This window comes from Pagrus pagrus, assembly GCF_965226575.1.
Source record: "Pagrus pagrus genome assembly, chromosome: 18".
NCBI lineage: Eukaryota > Metazoa > Chordata > Actinopteri > Spariformes > Sparidae > Pagrus > Pagrus pagrus.
In genome coordinates this window covers 12,985,126-13,009,344 of record NC_140202.1, presented here as the reverse complement: position 1 = coordinate 13,009,344, position 24,219 = coordinate 12,985,126, and the positions used below count along the sequence as shown (strand labels likewise).

At 43.8% G+C, this 24,219-nt stretch overlaps 1 protein-coding gene across 1 annotated transcript in view; it reads left to right on the top strand.

Annotated features, from left to right (window-relative positions):
• Window positions 1–5,645: 5,645 nt before the first annotated feature.
• Window positions 5,646–24,219, top strand: part of LOC311274320 (latent-transforming growth factor beta-binding protein 2-like) — a 90,266-nt gene continuing 71,692 nt past the window's right edge. The window contains exons 1-3 of the mRNA XM_084381897.1: window positions 5,646–6,542; window positions 9,290–9,363; window positions 21,892–22,162. Coding sequence (XP_084238023.1) covers window positions 6,073–6,542; window positions 9,290–9,363; window positions 21,892–22,162 — 815 coding nt within the window. The 5' untranslated portion in view covers window positions 5,646–6,072. The remainder of the gene's footprint in view (window positions 6,543–9,289; window positions 9,364–21,891; window positions 22,163–24,219) is intronic.

Here is a 24,219-nt window from a genome sequence, read left to right as displayed (position 1 = left end):
GCTACATCTGGCTAACGACTAAAGGCCCCACATCTTTGGAAAAATATATGTTGTCTGGAAAGTTATGGCAAGTTCTTATTCGACTTAATTGGCTGCCAGCGTGATCCACCCTTTGACTCGGCTCCAGTGGCTTTTATCATGTAGTGGTGTGACATCACCGTGTGCATTGTTCATAGGAGACACTTTTAAATCAAGCTTCAAGAGACATAAGGACTACACCACAAAATTCAAGGCTGAAGTGGTGGATTTAGAAAACATTTACAGAATTGTTTGAGCAGTAGATTTTCTATCTGACCAGAGGTGAAACATTAGCCGGTGCATATTTCAAAAGCCCACCAAGGCTGCCGTAGCTGAAACAATTTTAATGTGATAAACTAGAACCATAAATTCTAATAAATCCACAGGAATCTTCCTCTTTCTCAGTTTCTGTCCGAAACCAACTCCCTTTCCCAAACAAACCAGATTTCTTGCTGCTTCCTGGATTACCTTTCAAATAGCAGAGATGGTTCTGTCTGCTAAACGACCCTGATTCAACATAGCCTACGATAGACCTTTTGCATATTTAGCCCCTAGATGGAAGCAGGAAGACAACATCTGCCTCTCTGTCTATCTTTTCTTAAGAATTCCTATCTGGGGAACCAGTGCCCACTCAAATATTCAGGGAGCAGAGCTTTCCAGGGCGCTGTCTAGTGCAGGAGTTCATGTGCCACTGGATAACTAGAGTGACTGCCTTGCCCTTGTCCACTACACATGCTTTACTCATGTAGAAGTAGAGATAAAAAGACTTTGGTGAAAGTAGAAGTACTGCTTTAACTTCCTTACTCAGGAAAAAGTAAGAAAGTACAGGCTCTGCAGTACACTCAAAGCATTATTGTTTGTAAGAGTATTGTTTCTTGGAGTCAACAACTTCAAACAGTTCACCTCAGTAAGGCCATGGGTGGGAAATGTCTTGCTTCTCAGAATCTACCTGGTTCAGTTTCACTCATGTCGCTGCTTTTGTCACGACATGTCTTTTCTCCCCCTTCCAGTCCCCCTCTCTGTCTGTTTCCATCTTGTAACGTCCTTTACATCGGTGATATGCACTGATAGGTTGAAATCAGTCTTTTTGATGATGGTGGGGGGCTGCGATGACGCAAAAATAAAAATAATCGATTGATGAATTCCCCTCAAATGCATTAAGTAAAGAGTGAAAGTAAAAAGTTGTCCGAAAAATAAATACTCAAGTATAAAATACTGATACCTGAACAAGGAAGCGTCTGAGTTCAGCCCCCATCAGGCTTAAAACTATCCATTCGACCTCATCTTGAACCTCTTGAACCTTGAAGTCTCAGGTTGATAATATCACCAAGTCATACAGTGAATCAACAAAACCTAGAATATACAAAGATGAATGTGCTCTCTTCTGTTTCTCCAGCATGACCTCCAACGTGAGGCTTGTTATCGTCCGATGCAGTTGGCACCCGCTTGGTTATTCTACTGCTGTGAGTCCATCCATATAACAGACTCTACCGCAATATATGATGCATAATGATTTCTGTATCAAAGCCAAAACCGCTAAAGGCTTTTAAGAGGGGGTAAAGGGGTAATTTGTACATGGGAAGTACTTAATCTAATCTTTGTTGCAGCTTTCTTGACAATTTCTCTTATAGCAATGACATCCCGGGCAGCTTAAAGCCTTTGTTAAGTTAACAACTCACACCCATAAATGAATGAGCCGATCACTCAGCCGTGAAGTAATGCAGGGTGGATGCGTTGCCAGTGCTATGACATGCATCGGACACGCAGCCAATGGTGCTAAAGCCTGTCTAACTATAACATGTTTCTGGATCGCTCCGCTATTTGAAATGGAGATGATAGATTTTCCCCGTGTCTCCAGCATTATATAACAATATCGCACAAGGCCTCGCATGTACAGTATGACTTTGAAGCACACGCGTACAGTTCTCACACACCCGTTTTAAAAAAAACAAGCATGGATATCATGAAAGGAGAAGTGGAAGTGCCTGTCTTAAATAACGCCCATGTGACCTACTTCTATTACACAGCTGACAGCGCCTCAGTCATACGAGCTTGGCCTAAGCACATTACATTTATCCTGCTCTATCTTCGACTGTTTCCTCTTGTTGTGTGAATGCCTGTTTTATGCGCGCGGCTCAACCTGCAACGAGGCGCGACGTAGGTCTTCTGTGATATTCCTACAGGGAAAAGCTGTCATGTTCAATGAAAAAAAAAAGCTACATTAATAAGAGTTCATAATTTCAGTTTTTATGAAGCGCTCCTCTGCCAAACGAACCTCCCTTTTCCACGTTTTCCCCCAGGTCCTCACTGCTGCCCAGTCTGAACAATGTCGGTATTATGTTAGCTCCTGGGCAAAGAGGAAGGAGAACTGAGGGCTTTGATACAAATAGCAAAAGGTAGCTGACGAGGAGATTGACGTTCCTTGTTGGTGCTCCCCATTGAAAGTCATCACAGAGACCGATTCACATGGATCACTTAAAATTCTGCAGGCGAGGCTAAGAATACACTGTTGATACTTGCTTATAATGAGAGCCCTACATTCTGGGTGTAATGATACTGTTTGGCTTTCTAATGGGTACACTTGAACTCTGACCCTTCATTCGCTCAGCGGTGACGAGGCAACCACTTTCCACTGAATGGATGCAAATGTGCCTCTCTCGGGATGTCCATGCTGACAGGTAGAGTGTGTTCCCGTTGAGAAACTTCATTAGGAGGCATCAAATGTGCGTTCAGCGGCCTCGAAACGTTTGCCTCGCAGTTATACACCAAAAACCATCCAGGAAATTGAGCAATTAAACCACTAAGTAGTCCGGAGAAAAAGCCAAATCCACCATAAGATTTCTTAGCCAACCACGCACATGCAAACAAGTTGTTTGCATCAGTGTAATTACCAGACTTTGTTATTGTTACTATGACCCTGTGCTGTGTAAGAAACTGTGCAGTGTAAAGCAGTTATATTTCTGCTCTGCATTTGAAAGATGATAGGAGTGGCTTGGTTGTCATGCCAGAGTTTTCAAAGGACTCTTTGTGTAGAGGCGTCGTTCATAGCCAGAGACATCCTCCTGGTATTTATTCTAGAGTTCCTCCAGATGCTGCAAATTGTATCAAATTGGGCCACATTAAAGCCTACTTTCATAACACGGATAGCTGCTCCATAGATCTTCAGTGACTCTCGAGCAGAGTTACTCGTGCCTCAGGGGTCAGGCTACTTCTGCAGTTGCCAGGTGGTACGTGAAAGACTGCTGAACAGCTCGACCAGGCCTCATTATTTATGTGATTTATTGTTAAAAACTAGGCAATTTAGAAATATATTCACATGTAGAAGTCAGCTGTAACACCTGAACACTATGTATTACATTTGAGAGTGTGAAAACTAATTAGCAAATGAGCACAGAGGTTAACTCAGTAAAAGTAACGTTAATGAAAAAACAGCTTAAATAGTTAAATAAAGTGGAATTTGGAGGATGACAGGTGGTGTTGCTGAAGTATGAGTTCATCTGACTGGGCTGTTGCAGCACATCTGGCAAAAAACACTTGGAATACACAAAAGTAATAGATAAACATTTGAAATAGGCAATGTTTAAGGGTTGCTAATGAATAAATAGTTGAAACAACTGGACGTAATTGGATAGAGAAGCTAGCTGAAATACTATAGGCTATCTAAAAGTAACGTTGATGGATTAACACTCGGCAAGTAATGGAAAAACACCTGAAATAGTCTGCTCAGCTAAAGGTTATGCACATGCAATGAAGTCATTAATAAATGGTTGAAATAGGCTGCCTAAAAGTAATAGATAAATAATTAAAAGACATTTTATTGCCAGTTGCCACAGCTGAAACTAATGTCGCCTTATAAACACCACTTTAATAAATCCTTCCCTCCTGTGTCTTATAATAACATTCAGTTTCTACTAAAAGAGAGGTGCCGATTCAACTGTAAGATCATTTTGGAGGCTGCAGCTCGTGTTGTTGTTGAACTGTATCACGTTATACATGAGTTGTTCCTGTCACTGAAAGAAATGAGGCAGACAAACTAATATATAAAAACGCAGATGTAGATAATTAAAACAAAATGGAAAAGTAGGCTAATTGACATGTCCAGTTTCTGCCACTCCAAGCAATGCGAGCTTTACACGGACAAAAATGTGTGAAAACATTATGTCAACAATATCAACCTTTGTGTAATTAATAGTGTTGAATAACATGCTGTCAAAAAATCATTTCAAATGAACACATTTGGAGGATGACAGGTGGCGCTGCTGAAGTATGAGTTCATCTGACTGGGCTGCTGCAGTACATCTGGCAAAAAAGGCTGGGAACCACTGCTGTACACATGGCTTATAACATGATACAGTTAAACAGATTAAGACACTGATTGAGTCTATAGTACAGAAACAGCTGAGCTGCAGCCAGCTGCTCGCTCACACAGGTCAATGAGCAGATAGCGCTCATGGATTTGTCTGTGCATGCCCTGGTCACCTTCAAAAAGGGCTTCGGGGGGGCAACTGGCCATGATCTACGACATCGACACCAGCCAGGCAACATGCCTGGGGGGGTGGAGTGAGACTGGTGGACAGTCATAAGACGAATGCAGCCTCCTTGTCTAATTAGATTTCTCCTGGGTTGCAAGATGTGCTGTAATCAACTGGCACTCTGCCTAAGTGTCTGCACAGACATGATGTTCCCTGGGAGATATGAAAAAAGGACACCTCTGTCTCTGCAAAGTGTTCATTCACTAACCTAAAGTTTTTCTCGTAAAAAAAAAAAAACACAAAAAAAACCCTTTTGTGTATGTGAGCTAATGTGGGAAAGAGAATGAATGAGCAGACTACTAGTCTTCCTCTCTGCTGCTGTGTGTTTTGGATGGCAGTCCGGTGAGTGGTAGGCTAATGGTGCTCGGGGACCACTCGTGAGAGAGACAGGCGTGCATCTTTGCGGGCTGAATGAGAGGAGGGAGCCAACTCTCTTTGGGTTGTTTAAGATCTTATGGGAGAAGAGAAATGTGTTATTTCCAGACAGTCAGAGGGAAAGTGATGATGCAGCATGGGTGAGTGGGGGAGATGAATGGGATCTGTTACATAACCTGACCAGTTTTCCAAGATTTGAGACTGAGTATGGACTGTGAGCTTCCCATACATTCTTTGTTTTACTCATTCATTTAGTCACATTGCCAGGACGCACGTTTCACATGTTGTAAACTGAACGCTCAAAGCGCATCACACCGTGCTGTGGCACTTTAATGAGATGAAATAATAAACCCCATGCCAAATTAATTCAAATCATCACAGGAGAGACTGCATTAACTTAAACAATCCAGTAATCAGTGCTGCGGAGTCCCAAAGAAAAACATCTGGTTTCTACATTTTTATGATATTGTAGTAGCCTGTCAATTCAAATTCAAATTGAAGGCTACTATTAACTCAGCTGCATTCGTGATCATTTTTAGGAGTGTGGTTCAAAGGGAATCACAGTAAAAGACGCACAGGAACATGATGTAACTTGGCAGGGAAAGTGCGTGTGGGCACATGGACCGAGCGGTGCCGTGAGTGAAGCAACAATACAGCCGACAAGGGGGAGTTTCTTCTTGCAGAGCGCATGCAATCCCTACAAAAATTCCCGGTGACTTCAGATCCAAGGAGGTGGTGATATTCATGGGAGCACGATTCAAACTCTCTCACTTGGAGTAGGAGACCAGCTTCAGCAGCCCTGGAGCCAGCGCGCTGCTCTCTTTGCGCCACTTCCCTGCTTTAACCTGAACTAAAACAGATGGATTAATGTTTGCTTAAAATAACTTTTTTTTTGTTTTCTCCCAGCGCTGGAAGAAGAAAAGAGATTCTCACTTTGGACTGAAGTTCTGATTTGACATCCTGAAGACATTCTGCGCAAAGTCTCACCTGGCCATTATGAAGAGGTATCCAGGCTTTTTTCATTCCTGGGAGAGGATGCCGTCTTGTTGAACTCGTGTAACCCAATCGCGTTTTTTTATTTGCTCATATTTCAGTCGCTCTCCATAACGCGATCTGCGCTTTTACGCGGTAGTTTCAAAAAGTTTGCATGCTCAAAATGGACCGTGCAGGATTTGCTGTTTTACTGGTTTTGACTGTTGCGCTGGTGCGCGTTGGTGACAGTCAAAAGGACACAACAGGTGGGAGGACAGAGGGTGCAGGGGCCGTCCGGGCGGTCAGGGACCAGCAGCTGTCCCAGGTGAGGAGTCAAGGTCACTCGCCCAGGGGACCAGAGGACGGTGCATCCTCCAGACTATCCGGTGAAACCTCTCCTGGGTCCAGCCACTCGAGGAGTCGTGCCCGCCTGCCCAGGGGCGCATCATCCCAAGGGGATGGTAGGCACGTATCCACAGCAGGAGCGGCTCATACCGCAGGCGCTTCCCGGGAGGACCTCGCGTCTGCGCCGCGGGATGGTGCGCTGCGCACCGCCAGACACCCGGCCAACCAGCAGCACAGAACCAAAGTGAACCGCAGGCAGAGCAGCAGACCCAGCTCTGCCAGCACAAGGAGACTGGTTGGGTAAGAATGCCAGCCATGTGCTTTACAGTCTGCTATAAATGTGTTTTTACTTTATCTTGCTGTTCAAGCCATTCAGCCTCACTGTTTGAGCTGTGTTTTTAAAAGGCATTTGTGTGAGCTATTTTACTGTATGAGTCCATGTGGTTTACTGTAAAGTGGCGGTGGCCCACTTTAGCAAGAATCTCTTTTCCTGTAAGGCAAACCAAGAGATGATGTAACATAACAAGCCACAGAAAATGGCTACAAAATGTTCCTTCATATCAACACGAAGCTGCTTGCATGAAGTGCATGGAGCTGTCATCCAGGAGGGGAAGGAGCTGCACTCCAGCTAAATCTGCATTGCTGTAACATATGTATTTTGTCATCAGGGTCACAGCAGGACATGGAATAATAGCCGAGGTTAAACACTGTGCTGATTACCAGGCTGATAGTGGAAGCCGATAATGAGCAGCAAATGTATATGAACGGCTGAACTGCATCTGAACTATTTTGAGACTAATGCAACGCTGCATTATCACCATTTCCTCCCATTACTACACATTACAGTATATTTTCAATCGTAGTAGGAGAGTGGCTGCAGACTGCTTCAATGTGTGTGCCCCAGTTTTGTGCTGCTGCCTGCGGCCAAGTATTGTAGTGGCTCAAACGGAGCATCGGCTGTTGAACATTTGCAATTTCGCCTGGTGATCAGAAACACCTGTTGTCTCCGATGGCTCCTCTCTCAAAGCTGCAAATCCCTATCCTTTTATTTCAAACTCCAAACAGGACAATGGGTTGTTTCCACATTAAAGCCCTTTTTCTTTTTGTTCAATGAACCCTCTGGCATCCAGTCCTGTTTGTTCCATAGGGACAGAGTGTTTACATAATAATCAGAGGGGGATTTGAATGGCTCACCTTGGGTTGCAGACGCTGAAATGAAGATGAAGTGTCTGTTCTGTGTGTCTTAACAGAGCCTCTTGCCCTTTGGGAAATTGATTATTTATACGGCCAATTTCTGGTGAATGCTTTACAAGCGACAGGAGGATTCCAATTGGTTCACCATCTGTAGGCACATATAAAATGTACTCACCTGCCTTAAGTCTGAACACCAAGATGGCAAGGACTAATTGACTGTACATTTCAGTTCATACCCCTTCACCCATCTGCTCTTGAGCTGTAGATACTCTGATGAGAAAGCTCTGTGGTGCAGGACACTTACGCCTCACACCCAAGAGAAATGATGTATAGCCAACGTTTTATCGACTCTGTCCGCGGAACAAATGTGTCATATCGTTCACCGTTAACATGCCCCGATCCATCCCACCTTAAAAACAACATTTCCCAACGTATCCGTCAGCCAGTCAGTTGCACTTATGCACGGCTGAGTTGCCGCACTCTCTATTTAAAGCGGCGCATAAAGAAAATAGCTGCCTTTGGTATTAGATCCAACATGCTTTATTGCAGCGCGGTGCGAATGCCTCGCTTGACATTGCCAACAAAACATATTCCAGTGTTGAATGAATGGTGCTCTTTGAGTTCTTAAAGGAGCATGAAGGTGGTGTCGCGTGGAGCTCTGCGGGAACATTACCTTACAGTAGAACACTTTGGTTCATTAGCTTCAGATGAATCATCCACCGCTTGTGAGAGAAAGTGTTTTCGTGACACATTTCCTCTTGGATTTCCCACTCGGCTTACTCTTTTACTGTACCCTCCGGCACTGGCAGCGCTGGGTTCACTTAACTCCCCTTTACGTTGACTCAGTATGACTCCCCTTCTGTTTGCAGTGCACCTGTCAGACGTCTGACTGACTCAGATATCTCAGCGGTGAAATAATACTCCGCCGCCTCATGTTGGGGTTTAAATAAAAATATAAGAAGGTGTGAACATGATGTTATCTGTACTTTAACCTGGGGCATGATCCTCATCGTGTTGTATAAAGTTCTCCATTACATAAGTACAGAATATCCCGTGATGGAATTTGAATGTGATGACTGATGTTTTTGGCACGGGCCCGGCCTGATGTGTTTGATTTATGACAAAGCTAAGCTCGCCAGAGGGCCCAAACAACTGCATGTTATCGCTGTGACGCCTCACTAACACTCGCAGAATCAAATGAGCCCGATCCGACTGGGGTCAATGAGTCAACTTAGCCGTTATCTCCTCGAATCACCGTGAGTCAGACATCCACTTACTGTAATATCTTGTGAAAAGATGATGGGGCACAGATCCATGCCAGCATGTTGACTGTTGCCCTGAAGTTGGCCTTGCGGTCTGGTGCCTTTTCATCTATCTCGCTGCAAGGAATGGCCCGCGCTGTAAGTGCGGATTAAAGAGTGCAAAGAATCCAGTTATAACTGTTTAAAACTTGTCATCTCTCATTTGCGCAGTGATTTATAGAAGATGCAGGGTGCTTTTCATGTCCCGCGTGTCTCGGATAACGCTGTATTCACTTCGGCATCTCGCATGACAGAAAGAGGGGCTTGCGGATCTGGCTTTGGATAGAGTTTCATGACTTGGCCTGACATTTTTATCAAATAAAATGCAATTAAAGGGTTGTTCTCTCAGGGGTTCGTATTAATAGGCCAGCCACATCAGAGCGATCTGAAACTAAAACAGTGTTCGCGATCAGATCAGTTTGTCATGCAAAGGTTTGAGGGATTCCACCCTGACTGTCATTGCTCGTTGGATTATGAAGAGGCCCTCTATATCAGCGGATGCTTAAAACAGTACCGCCAGTGTCTCATTTCACCCTGTCTTCATTTGTTCAGGCCGAATGTCTGTGGAGGTCAGCAGTGCTGCTCAGGCTGGGCGTTGGCACCAGGAACCAATCGCTGCATAAAACGTAAGTAAAAAAAAGCCGTAACCTGTGTAAATTGTATGTAATCTGTCTGAATACTCTAAAAGACATACATTTTATTCTTCAGAGACTAAAATCGAGACTTTACGAAGTCTTGAAGCGGCACATGAGCACACTGACAAGCATTATGCATAAGCTTCGCAGACAGAGAGGCTTTACAGTTTTATGCACACAGACCGAAAAATAACACAGTAAATGCCTACTAATGACTATGCTGTCAAGTGGAATTGCCCAATGAAAGTTTTCCTAGGGTGTTATTGCCCCCATGGCCATGTTCATCATGCCTTTTCTTCTCATGTAGGATCCTCGCGTGGAAATTACCACCACTTAGCACTTGGCTCTCTTTTTGACACAGGCCCTTAATTATGGGTGGAACTGCTTCTTCTATTATTTGACCACAGCAGTATTGGATATCCTAACTGCCAGATAATTAAAAGTGGAATGGAAGACACTAAGGCTGCTTCTTAAAAAGCAATATTGACCAAAAAAAAAAAAAAAATGATTTCAACATTGACATTCTTGTCTTTAATTTGCATGCAGACTCTCAAGAGAACTGGGCTGGTATGTCAGAGTCTTATCACAGTTTACACCAGATTTACTCTAATGTCATGTTCCAGTTTCATGTTTATGGCCTCCATTGTTTGCCATAGACTCAAATAACAGGTTGGAATTGGAGCTTTTTTAAGGGGGAGTTATCTTTAAGTTTTACAAGTGAAGTAAAACCGACACGGCAGCTGGCATCTCTTCACCAGCACACTCGTCTTTTTCCTTTTCTGTCTCCCCTATCTAGCAACTAGCTAGCCATACTTCTTTTTGACTTGTTTACTGAATTCCCTGTTTGTTCTCTGCTAATTATCCCACCCACCCACACACACACACATGCACACACAAACACACAGTTAACACACATTTCAGCCAGTCGATTACACAACAAGCTGATTGGCCCCAGCAGCCTCCTAATTAGATCTGCTTCCCTCCTGCCCAGTGCAAATCCCTCCTTCCACTTTTTTCTCAAGCCCCAGCTAAAGGCACACTTACCAAGGTGTAAATTACATTTAACATGGAGCTGCAGTTACCCAAATTAAAAGGGTAAATACTTTTAATCTGCCAGAAAGTAACAGGTCCAGTCTAACGCGTCTGTGTTAAACAAGACGGTGCATCCGAGCAGGCCAGGGGTCCCTCCAACCATCTGGACCCTCTTACAGCTTGGCCCTCGCCCAGGTCTGACTGGAGGCTATGCTATCATCAGCTGAGTGAAGCCCCACGGCCGGCAAGGTGCCAACACAAAGGCCCCAGACTGGAGCTGGGACTGGAAGCCCCCACGTAGAAGACCTCCGTGGAGGAAAACAGGCTCAGGCTATCTTTATTCCATCCCTGCCCGAGACCCAGGCTGCTTTATTAGGAGATGGCAGCATGAGAAAACATGTTCACAGTGGGGGAAAGAAAAGGAACAAACCTGTCGAGCGGGGAGCATAAGTAAAAACATATCGCGGCTGAGCTGCGTATAGGAAATTCTCGCTGAAGGGATTGAAGTAATGTCTAATATTAAAAGTGTCAGCTGCAGGCTTCACCCGCGAGGCTGGATTGGGTGTCTACAGCTATGGCTTCCTAACAATAACTCCTTGTTCAATTGGGTTGAGCTCAGAGCAAATATATGACAGGAATTGGATCACTAGTTGTCCAGGGAGTGCGCCTACATGTCTTTAGAAATGTTTATAAAAACGGTCTGCGTCTGGGTCTCCGTGGGTCTGGTCGGAGATTGTTGTCTGGCTCTCTGAGGACACGGTCTTGCCCGCGTCCTGGCAGGTTCAGTGCTGACTGTCTCTGTTTTCAGCTTCAGGATGGATGGTTAACAGACTTGTTTGTGTATTAAACTAAATTCCATTTGCTGAAAATAGCCAGTGCTGTGCGATAGAAAGCTTTGATCCATTAAGAAGAAGAGAACATTGCATTTCCACTGCTGCGTCTTGTTTATTTCACTTATGGTGAGGTTAACCGCTCTAATTAGTGACTAAGATTTTACATAACCAATATTAGTTTTTATTAATGGTGGCCAAGAGCCAAAGGTGTGTGTGTGTGCTGTGTTTGGCTAGTAAAGCGAGGCCAGGTGTAAGCTTGGCTGCACCTCCGTCTGTTTACTTGCAGGCGGTATCGCAGCTCCCGTTGAGATGAATGGAGCATCTTGTTTTTAGGTCAGCACTTACACTTATTCCCCACTGTGTGGGGATTCACATCTGCTCATCAAAAAGTACTTGTTAAGATGAAGAGCTGAGGGAGTCCGTATTGTAGCCTAACCCAGTCAGAGCGCAGCAGTAGTCCTGTCTGAGTTATAAGAAGTCTGTCAGCTGCATTACTGTATCTGTCAACACCGTCTTAACACAGAAACTGATGAAATGTTCCTGCTGCAGATGGTCAGTTCTGTGTCTTCCACTGGTTTCATTCTGAATGGTTTCACCAACACTTCATCAATATCATTCATAAGATGCTCTGGTAAGAGTAAGGCGTGGGAATGTTGCGCACCTGACAGCAATTACCCAGGAAGGGAAAACAACAAGTTGGTTTAGTCGAATTTGTACCAACAGTTTGTATGAGGAACAGCCACGGAAAGCTGTTTACAAAATAGCAAGCTACTTAGCTGCGGAATTAAGATGAAAGTTTGATTTTCTGACAAGTTTGAGGATAAATACAGAAACCTTCAATTAGATGTGTTGTAAATCAGCGTAGAATTACTGTTTTGTAGTTTTGGTTTACAACATTTCTTGGAAAAAACAAAAACACAGTAAGATCTTTAAAACCCAGTGTTACCGGAGAATAGATTTGAATTTTATCTGTTTTCCTTTGTATCTGCTTTCAGAGGCTTCACTCTTATCTTTGCACCTCCGAATACGGCTTTCACTCATATCTGGCTGTAAATGGCTTCTTTTATAGGCTACTAGAAAGCACACAGACAGTCTGAGGAGCTCTTTGGCAAGTGTAGTGTACTGTAAATATCTACTAGTTTTACAAGAAGACTCTACAGCCGAGGTAGCAGTTCTGTGAGGCTGTTCTTACTGTCCACACTGTGGTGCTCTTTTATATTTTCCTTCCTGCATCTCACAAACTGCAACTTTTCCCGTGTTATGGTGACTCTGATGGGTCACACGACTTTAAAATCAAGATGTTGCAATAGGAGAGGGCTCACTGGTCGATGACTGCCAGCCATCGTGGTGGAAAATGGGATGGAGCATCGGCCGAACCCTTTTGACTGACTAACACTAACACTTTTAAACACAAAGTACAGTTGAGACTGTCGGAGTCATTAGTTTCACAGGCATTTGGTCATAAACAAAGTATTGGACAACGTTTGACCTGATGATGGTGCTAGATGAAAAGTTAGGGATCACCAAAGACCAGAGTTATGACAAGTTGAGGGATGCATACATATCTGTAAAAAAAAACATCCAATGATTGAATTATTTCAGTCTGGAACAAAGTGGTGGACTGACCAGCTGACAGACCGACATTACTGTCCATAGAGTCATGTTCTGAGCTGACAAGGATTGCTGACAGGGTCAGCTATTCATCAGAGCTATGTTGTGTGGCTCTGACTTCTCCAGTTGACATGGCTGTTTTAGTAATTGGATTAATGGCATCGTCTACCACACACAGAGTTAATGTACGGGACAATATAGAATACTTCAGACCGGGGGAACAGTGGGACGAGACTCCCTGCAGCACAGACAGGAACCGGCTTCACATTCGACCTGAGCTCACAGTGCTCCCCAGTGCACAGCCTCTCAGATGCTACAGCAGAATTCATTTCACCACACTATACATCACAATATTTTGGTGAAAGCATGCGGTACATATGGCAACATGCTGAAAGTATAGCCAACAGTGAGAGCACGACCCGCCAAAAAAAAAAAGAAAAGCGCACAGATGGCCGTTGATTTAAACCTGTTGCTGTCTCAGACAGTGCAGATGAAAGGTGCATCATTCACGTGGAGGAATAAAGTTGTTTTCAGTCTCTTAAGCAGTTGGTGATTGACAGAGTGAAGCGCGGTGGAGAGGAGTTTCTTTTTGATTGCCTTCCAGCTTTCTTTGGCCTGCTGTGCCGCTTAGTTCCCCATCCCAACCCTAAAATAACTCCTCATGCAGAAAGTCTCTCTCTCTCTCGCTCACCTCTGTCATCACAAGGTAACTTTTCCTCGCTTTCCATGACAAAACTACAACATGTAGCATGCTTCCCTAACTTCATCATGTCCCCAGTGTAGTAGGATTAGAGCCCTCCAGTGTCGAGAGAGCCATGTTAAGGGCTCGACCCAGCTGTTCGCCATGACATCATCACCATCACAATGTCGGTTTTTATATGAACTAATGAATGAAATAATAGCATATTCATAGCACAATCATAAAATCCACCCTTCTTATTTTATTTGTTGAATCATTCATCGCAATCGCTTTTGAGATTTAAACCAGATCCTGTGTGTGAAACTCATTTAATGCTCTTTTTCTACTGCAACATGTGCGAAGCAGCTGGTGAAGTATCAAGGACGGACACGTGCGAACGTTTTCTGACCTCCAAAACGGTACCCAAAAATGTAGGTTCACCATCATCACCTAATAGATACAAGCCGTCTCAGTTTGCTTTTTATTAACCTCCTTGACACACAACAGAATATCCACATATATTGGACCTGATCTTTACAGTAAGATTTCTCCTCTGCACTCACAACTCATGTTAAACTTCAAGAAGTTGTCTCGAAAGCAGATGCACATCAGGAGCATTGTGATACTTAGCTCTTAGCTAGACTAGTCACATGTATGTGTTTTTAATGGTAGAAAATAGATTTATTGTGCATAACGAATGTTTGAACTGTGCTGTAAAGGGGTTACGGCATGTGCACTTCATAGGATGGTATATGACATGCAGCTGGGGGTCATGAGCCAGAGACAAGCACATGATGTAGCGTGCAACATGAACCACCGAGTCACCAGGTCACCAATAGCACTGCTAAATGCATTAGTGTTTCAGAAGACTTACTGTAGATGCTGTCTTGCATTGCCAGATCTCCAAAGTGCTGGAGGAAGGTCTGGCTGCATCAGTGCATCAAAAAATTTGGTTTATTTTTATTTATTTAAACCAATCACAATTGTCTTGGGTGGTTCAAAGCCCAGGATGCAGCGGCGGTGCATAAAAATCTGAGGGAACAAGCACAATCAACCAAATAATGAAGTACAAAAAATACAAAAACAAAAACGAATACAAACCAACAAAACACTGGGAACACAGGCAGGAACACAAGGAGCACAGGACACATAAGACTGACGAGGGGAAACTAAACAGATGATTAGACAAAGAATGAACTAAAGACTGGACTTAAATACAAACTAAAGTGAGGCAGAGAAACACAGGTGAGGGTAATGAGTGGATAAACACAACAGGGAAGGAACTGATAGGGTAGAAAGAACACTTGGAACAGGACACAGGAGAGCAGAGGACCCCATGAAAACACAAAAATCACATTCAACACACATAGAATGAAAATGAAATGACAGGACTATGACAGAGATTAGGGTTGGGGTAGACAGTGGAAGGAAGGGGGAAATGCCAGGCTTATACCAACAGTCTATATCCAGCAAGTCAGACGATTGTAGATATATGATCAGTCAATATCCTGTGGATAATGTTCAGTTTTTAATATACAACATCCCATAGGCAGCTGCAGAGTTGAGAGTTAACTTCTTAGTTTGATGAGCGACTGTAATTAAATCATACATTTTCCATTCTTCTGCAAAAGGAAAGCAACATTTTCCCAAAGGCTTAAAGAGCAGCATCCTCTGTTTTACAAGAACAGAAGGAGGCATTTAAAACGCTCGTGTTTCAGGTGACGTCCTTGAAATTACTGCTACACAGACAGCCACAGAGCCCTCCTCGGCTTTATATGTCGTGTGTGAATTTGTGGGGGTTGCACAGTTCACAGTTCAGGGGCCTAACACTCCCCTGGCAGCCCTGTAGAGAGTTATGGCCCATTAGACAGAACCTGTAATCAATACACACCCCTTCATCCCAAAACCCATCATTAACATAGATGTTGGACAGCTCGCTCTTCGTTTGTCTCCCCAAACCAGGAGTGCAGCTTTCTCCACTCCAGCTGGTGTGTCTGTTTGTAGGTTGCAATTGGGTCCTGTTTTGGCCTCCTGTGCCACATGTTTTTCTAATTGCTACCATAGACTAAAGTGTGGTGAAAATGAGGTACTACTCGGCGTCTGGTCCCTAGACGTCTTCCCGTAGAATTTCTTCTCCGTTTATTTGTACGTCTTTGTTCGTGAGCCGTCATAACACGGAAATAATAAAGACAGTAGACCAAACGTGGTATTCTTCAACAACACATGTTTGTCTGCCTTTTTTCAGTGTCTTGATTCAAGAAAAGCTGTTTTCTCTTATGAACATATGAAGCACACATGAGATTCAAAAATAGATTAGGAAAGACACTGTTCACCTGGCATCAGACTTAGCTGAAGCGCAGGAGCCATAAACTATCAAACTGAATGAAAAGCCTCTGCTCTTCTTCAAGATTGCCTTCAAGACTTTGCCTAAATGTGTCCTACAAAGTGTTGCTTTAATTGTCCACCTCACCTTTCCACCTTTCTGTTTCTCTCGCCTGCCTGTTTTCTAGCTACTTTCTGTTTTTGTAAGCAGGCCTACAGTAAATAGAGGTTGCATCACAATCAGTGTGTTTACAGGAGGGATGTCTTACCGGAGAGCGTCACTCTCTCTGTCTGCAGAGCATGTGTGATTGACAGCGGATGGGAGGGGCAGAGGAGGGCTTATAGTCACCTAGTTAATCGATCGCGGATGGCGTCGTTCTCACAGACGGATTAAACAAATAAAAGAAGCCTATAACACGCTTAAATGAGTAGCCAAATACAGCTGGGTGGACCACCCAGGTAAACTGTATGTGCGGGAAACACATATTTCACAAATTTCAATATATAGGCAAGCAGAAAAGAGTGTGAAGCAGCTACACTGACGTGAAAGTCATCAACTCACCCACTGGTTTAAAGCCTGTGCCAACTAGTTCAGGCATTTGGGTTCATATACAGCTCCTCCGGGTCATGTCTGGACAATTTCGAGGGTAGCGGTACATGTGTGACAGGGGATAAAGACATACGTGCACCAGCAGTTGTCTCAGCAGTAAGTCTGAAAAGCAAGCCTTGGTTTGATTGACGCTTACAAAGCAACACTAACAACAACCACCCCTCTCCCTCAGTCACACACACGCTCAGTGAGGCCGCAGTGTTGTTAGGGCAGCCCGTAGCCAACCATATATCATAGCACCCTCCTGCTTAAAGACCATATGGAAGTTGTTGTTGGGATGTGATCCCCCTGGAGGATGGGGTTTGTGGCTTCTTGGTGAACACCACGTCTCACAAAGTCAGCTTTACAAGTTGGCGGGCGCACGCCCCCAGATCCAGAGATCCTCCACAGAGCGCCCCGGCATGTGGCTCATTAGTTAGAAGCTGAATGTGGGAGTTTGAGGGGTGCGGTGGAGGCTCGGTATAGCGTGGCTAAAAGTAATGTACACAGTGTCATGGGTCAGCTGTAGGTTAACTAAATCCCCCCACAGAGCTGGGGTGGGTTAGGAGAATAAGAAGCCCCAACTACTGTATCAGACCGAAAAACCCACACTCTGATTGAAAAATGTGCATCTATGACAGAGGCACCTTAATCTGGTGAAATATTACCCTTGTAAGATTTACCACAAAGTGAAAATAAAGGATCAGTCAAACAGCGTCAGCGTCTCCCACCCTTCTGGTCCTCATTAGAACAATAAAGAAGTTTTGATTCAGAAGTTTAGAGTTACGGTAACAGCAGTTTGGTCGTAGACGGGAAAAGTTAGTGTTTGGCAAGCATTAAATGATAGCACTTGCGCTGGCAACCATGTGGAAATCACATGTTGTAAAGAGATTAACACTCACTTGAAATGATTAGCATTGAGAGGCAATTGTATTAACTGCTCAATAGACCAATTCTTACTTCTTCAGTGGAGAGTGAGTCCGGATGAGAGAAGAATTTTCAGGCTTGTCTCTCCCAGCTAACTCCAACAATCTCAAACACTTGACCTATTTCATGAGATCTGTCAAGTTCTGTGGTGACTCCTAAAGAGAGGTTCCTGCTGTCATCACAGGAGGTTTACCAGACACAAGAGTTTAACACTTGTCTATGATGTCCTGTACACAACCTATTTGAAAGGCACATTTTCAGGCAAAGCTCTAGCCTCTTCACAAACACTGCATCCACTGTATATACACACATTCTACCTACGTTGTCAACACTTTTTTTCACAGGGTTCAACATTAATGAGTCAGAAAGTAAATATTTATTTTGTCCCTTTAAAGATTTTCTAAGGGTTTTTCAAATAACAGTAAAGAATAAAGTTAATCGTCATGTTTAATCTTATCCACCGTGCTCTCAAACCTGCCAATCCCCTGTGACGCGACCCGCCCTAAACTCCTGCTTCAACGATAATTAAAATGTTCGCCCGCACTTTAGCTCATAAATGTCTTTACGCACTGCCATTTTCTCACAAGTGCCTGATTGGTACTGTGCATGTGCAACAGTAGCAATCAGGCACAACTCTCAACAGAGATGAGATGAAAATGAGATGGCTCACTCCAGTAGCTAGATTTACTTGCCCGCCGTGGTATTTTACTTGCAGCCTGGCAATCCATATTGTTGTGCCTTTATCACTATGAGAGACTCAGAAATTAATCACTCCCAACTCGTCAGGCTTTGGTCAGTGGCCTTCGGCTTCAAACTCTGACGCTGTGGGACAAGTTCGCAGTGGAATATGCAATGTCTGATTAGACTTTCAAAATAAAGTTTGCTGACAAACATTTTGCATTTTATGAGTTTTGGACTGTTAATGTTGTGAAATAGTTGCAGTTTTGTTCAGGCGCCAAAATTACTTAGGGAAGGAAAACATGATAGTTTGGGTTAAATAAGTATGTAAGTTCAGTTCTGCAACAGAAAACACAAGTCAGCTCACACATTTTGGTTACACACAGGACTCAAACTCGGGTCTTCTGAGTGTAAGCCCTGTGTTTGACCTACCCAGCCACCCTAATCTCCTCCTAATGTGGACTTTTGTCACTCTTAATAGCACAATGCAAGAGGGGCGCCTCCTGAAATAGAGGGGTACCTTCAGTGTCAAGCGTCGGGCTACTGACCAGGCTGCTGTATTTGACGCGCTTGGAGTGAGAATGGGCTGAATCTAATGCCATTTTATCTGTCATTCTTTCTTCCCAACTTCCTGTCTCTCAGTTACAGGGTCTGAAAGGGCCTTTGGTCAAGCCTTTTGTCATATTCTGCTAAATTCTAATCTCCGGCGCAGCTCCCAGCCTCTAAATCTCATAATAGCACGTAATGGGCTCAGCCTGTAGAGAGTCTTTGAAAGATTATTGCGATTATGCTTTCATTATCAATATTATTTTCCAAAAAATGTCGACTTACCTCTGGTGGCACTGTTGACCTGTGTAAAGTGAAGAGATTTCTCTACATGTTTAAGTTATGTCGGATATTGGTTTCAAATTGCCCCGAGCTCAATGAAAGGACTGTAAAGATTTGATGGGTTGTGTTACTCAGAGTCAGGGAGAGGGGAAGGTGAATCTCTGGTGGATTGTAATGGACTGGAAATGAGCTCTAAGTTGGAAATGAAAGTCCAGTGCAGGGGGGACGAGAATGGAAATGTTCCCCAGATATACAAGCAAATGCAAACCTGAGTTTATAACCGGTAACTGTAACCCTCTAGAGAAATTATGGGCAATACTTACCCCAATAAAGACCTCAGGGATACTTTAATATACGTACAGAATTACTAAGTGATCGCCTTAAATCCAACACAAGAAATAACTTCGATTTATAGCCCATATTATTAGAAAAGTGATCGTTTAACCCCCATGGAAATGCTATTTGTAGAATGATGGATACCTACATTAACTAAAGCCTCCAGGCACTGCTGTGTAGATGTTACTCAATAAAAACCTCCTTAAACTGTTCTTATGTGGCTTAAGTTTGAGGAAGGGAGAAGAGATACGTCAGCCTCACTAAAATAAGAAGTCCAAGAGAAGCCCAAAGAAAATGCTTCAGTATTAATTATGTGTTTTATAACTGATTCGCCTGAATCAGCATGTTTGTTTGCAAGGTTCAAAGCTGCCAACAACAGTCTAATCGTCTCCTCTTTTCAGATGACTGGATCTGGACACAATCTCCCAAAACTTGGCCAGTCTGTCTTGGTCATAATTAAGGCTGAAGTGGCAATGCCAGGAATGTTTGCCATTTCTCCTCTTTTATTTCCGATGGATTCCCATTTTATTATTACTCTCGCAAAGTAATAATTGCTGCACATATTTGTGAAATGGATGGAATGTGAGGCAATTAGTTTTAATGATGTGCAAGACAAATCTGCATGACAGCAATTACTGCGACAATGTGTTCAACAGCCCAGAGGCAGGGCCCAGAGACAACACAGACAGGCAGCGACAGTGTATACCGCGGCCATGCAATGGGCTTCACGTGGGGCACATGTCAGGCCCAGAGTCACTGACCTGTCCTCTCTATTGTCAGCGCAGGCGACACGTTTGTCTGGTGTCACTTCTGCGGCTGAAAAACGGGCCACACGTCACACGATCGCGCGCATATCCCATCGTAAGCCAGCCGTGAACCTTCCTTTTATTGGCTTATTTTTCTGCCCCGTGCTGTTTCTCATTTCAATTCAGACGGTTTATTTGAAGAATGCAGTTTCACACATTACCGAGTTCTCCCCCCGCAGCGTAATGTCACTGGAATCTGTGGCCCATTTGATCCACCGCTTCATCCCCAAACCTGAGGTTAAACAGACTCCGGACAAGGCGGTGGCACCCAGCCAGCCACTACTTTAGTTTGATGATGTATTTAACTCCTTGCCAAACAGAGCTCAGGCGATTCCTATTTTATCCCATGATGGAAAATTCGGATCACATACCAAGTTATACAAATCCACAACCGCATTTCTCTAAATGTGTATGCTTCATCAAAAAAAGGGGCTACATTTTCCTCAGAGTAGTTAAAAGGAAATGCTTGAATGAATGAGTTGGTTTTAATAAAATTTGCTTCACCGAAAAGCAGAAGAGAGTGTCTGATATTTAATCCTCCTCAATTTGTTCGTTTTTCTCCTCATACCACAGCCTAACGATGCCTAATGCAGTGGTCATTCAATTAACGTGATCTGAGGAAACTAAAAAACAGAGCCTGATTTGGCTTTCTCGGTGGGAACATGTCTGTGGAAATACAGTCGCCACTCAGCGCTGTCATATTTCCTTCTGTCACTACAGTTTTGACCTCACGTCACCAGCAACGGCATTTTTCGGGGGTCCAGCGTGCTTTCGCTCGAGACTAAAACAAACACGAAGTTGCCCCAGAGTCTGAGCAGGATCGCAATAACAGGAAGCGTGCAGCAGGTAGAGCGCTGTTCGCACCCAGTGGGGCCCTTTTCGACTGCCAGCACTCCTCATTGCCAAGAGCTGTGGCAGCGTTCCTGCCTGCGATCTGTCAGTGTCCACAGCATCTGTGTCAATAGCATTCCATAGCCCTGTTGACAGAGCGCCGCTGTTTGCTTTAGCCACCACAGACCAGTGGCCTGATTTACTGTTTGAGGACAATGTCATAAATCCTCAAGTGCCGTCCACTACATACATTTGTGTCACAAGATCGAGAGCCCGTTTACTTGAAATTGTGCGCCGCGGGTCTTTCAGTGCGTCAAGCATCTGGAGTGGCCCGGGAGGATTTGGGGGTGGGCTGGTAGAGTGACACAGATATTTTTCCATGACCATGAAATGACCTCACCATTGCGTATTTGCAGACTGTTGATAAATATTATGCGCTCATTCGTCTTTAAGTACACTAAGCCCCTTCAGATTTGGTTTGTTTTTCAAATAAAAGATGCAGCTCTACAGGCCGTTTCTTTGATGAAGTGTCAGCTATTTGCAGTTGGCCTTCGGTAACCAGTTTTTCCCATTCGCTCATTTTTTTTAATGACCTCTTACTTTTATTAGCTTTTTAAGCTGCCTGTGTTACAGTGAAAGCTCACACTGGATTCTAGATCAGTGACCGGGGATATATTTAGGAAATCACTCCATTTGGAAATGCCGGCGGCGCAAAACTGAGCCATGAAACCTAGAGTATAAGCCTTACCTCACTGAGAAATTGGATAAGGAGTTCATGTAAGTGATCATATACATTTAGACTAAACAGGGCAGTTAAAGACTCAGGAGAAATTGAACATGACAGCCCCTCCAGGCTCTCTACTGAATGAAGAGGACAGAAAGAATTGAGAAGTGAAACTAATGGCCCCTTGATTGAATCAATTTAAAGTGAGCCCCGGTGTTGAGATCAGGGAAAGCCATTTCTGCTACTGCTCCTTCATACAAGGGGGGCACATGCTCTAACATGACCTGCTGAAAACTTGATCTCCATCTGTGCTCTCTCTTCAGCTGACTGCCAGCCCCCCTGCCAGAACCGTGGCTCCTGCAGCAGGCCACATACCTGCGTGTGTCGCTCAGGCTTCCAGGGGCCCCGCTGTGAGGAGCTGGCCCCGGAGCAGGTGTACATCCGAGACGCAGGCGGCCTGAGGCGCGTGCAACCCGGGACCAACCCCTTCCAGAGGGACCAACCACGGAGAAGGCCCACAGAAAGGCAGGCCATTGACACCACCAGGGTCCAGACCCCGCGACCTGCGACCACCAGGCAGCCTGTCCACACTGTGTAAGTGATGCAGCTGTGCTTCCCTACCTCTGCTTATTATAGCCTGAAAGGGCCTCAGCTCTGCCATATAAGGATTGGTCAAAAAATAACATTTTACGAGAAGTCTCCATCAACTTTGAATTATGGCCGGTCATCAGAAAGTGGTGACATGCTGTGGGTACAACTTGTAGGGCAGGGACACGCTAGCACATGTCATCCACAATAGCTTCTTTCTGTTTTCTCAATTATGTGCCATTTACTCCCATCTGGCATTTGTTCATTGCCATTGTACATTATTTAATGTTGTATTGAAGAAGGTTAAATGGCTCTCAGATCTACATTTCAGCACATACAGGTATAATGAAGCCCTGTCTTTCACAGAGTCTTATTTTGAAAGGGTCGCTCTTTGCAAACATTGTTTAAGGATTTGATGAATACATGTTAATATACAGTATTTTGGTGGTTTTGGTCGGGTGCTTTTTCACTGAGTCATATTTGTTCTAGTCGCCATTACTGTCATGCAGGAAGGCTCACAGAAAACAAATCGGTACACTTTGTCTTGGAAATTATTTAAATGCTCTCGAACAAGCAGTAGCTCATTACCCTCGTGTTCAACGCTGCTTGTGTTTATCGTTGCAATAAATCAAACCAGATGAATGGGTTCATATGTTAAATCTTTTATACACTCTAAGTAAAACAAATGCTGAGTAAAGCAAGTATGTGTTTGCTGCCATTCGCTGCCATGCTTGAAAAAGTATTAAAGTAAATCACGCAAAATGTAGGAAAATAGAACAAGATTTACCAGACAGAAGTATTAACCCATGCTATTTGCTATGAAAATAGAGCAGGGGGATTATATTTTCTTTAGGCTTTGACCGTTTCAGGTTTGGGTTTTTGATTTATTGGAATAACTGTGACTTTAATGTATCCCGCTAATAATTACTCAGACGAAGGCCTCTTCCAGTGCATTCAGCAAATTCTCCACAGACTGCTAATCAGACAGGCCTAATAGTTTCTTGGCTTGAACATCTGACTGTTTAAGTTTCAATCTTGTTGGAAATTACTTTATGACTTGATTAATCACTTTACCATGACTAGAACCATATCCATGATCAAGGATGTTGAATGGGAGTAATTGTTTCCGGGAATATTTTTGATGGAGCGTTATTGCTTACAGGTTCAGACTTATCTTGTCAAATTGTGCTCCACTTTGGACACGGTCCCAGTGCGTTTCTAATCCAATCACACTCACCAAGTACCATAATTTGTTTGGGCAATGAGGTCATCATTCACTTTTTAGCCTAGCCTGTCATCTGGGTAATTTCACTTCACCAAACCACTTAAACATTCTCAATCACATCTGACGTTTATGGTGCCCTGCTTGCTAATTGTGAAGGTCTTGTGTCATTTTGTGCTTTTGCTGGTGTTGTGGAATTATGCTGGCTGAGCCATCAGCATGTTTGTGGTAGCTCAATGAATCTACTGAATGTTTTGGCAGATGGTTCATAAAAGAGTTAATGCATCCTCCTTCCTAAAACGATTATCTTGGAGTCATAGTAAATCTTCTAATCAATACAAGGCCTCTGATGACTGCACAGTTGCTATGCATATGTTTTCTTTGTTCTTGACTCACAGGACATTTTTGCGCCCTGAGTCACAGACCTGGGACAAATAGAAAGAGACAACTGCAGGTTCAACATTGTAGGAGGCAGACAGTGTTTCTGAGTCACAAATGCTCCCATTATGACTGTGTCCGCTATTCATATTCCTGCTAAGGCTGACTAAGAGTTTGTGAGAGGTGCTGTTAAGTTCAAGATGAGCCATTTCCCCCGACTGGAGTGCAAAAATTCCCAAGCATGCAGCTCAGACTAATCCAATTATTATTTGAAACCAACAGATTTTTGTGAAATTCGCAGGACACAATAAACACTTGTGCCAAAATTGCCAAATGTCTTCACTTAAACATTAGTCAAATAATTATTTGGATACTTGACTCTTTCGTCGGTGCTTCCAGGAAGCTATTTGAGCGCTTGTGTAATTCACATTTAAAACTCAGCCCCCGTAAACTGCCGCAAATG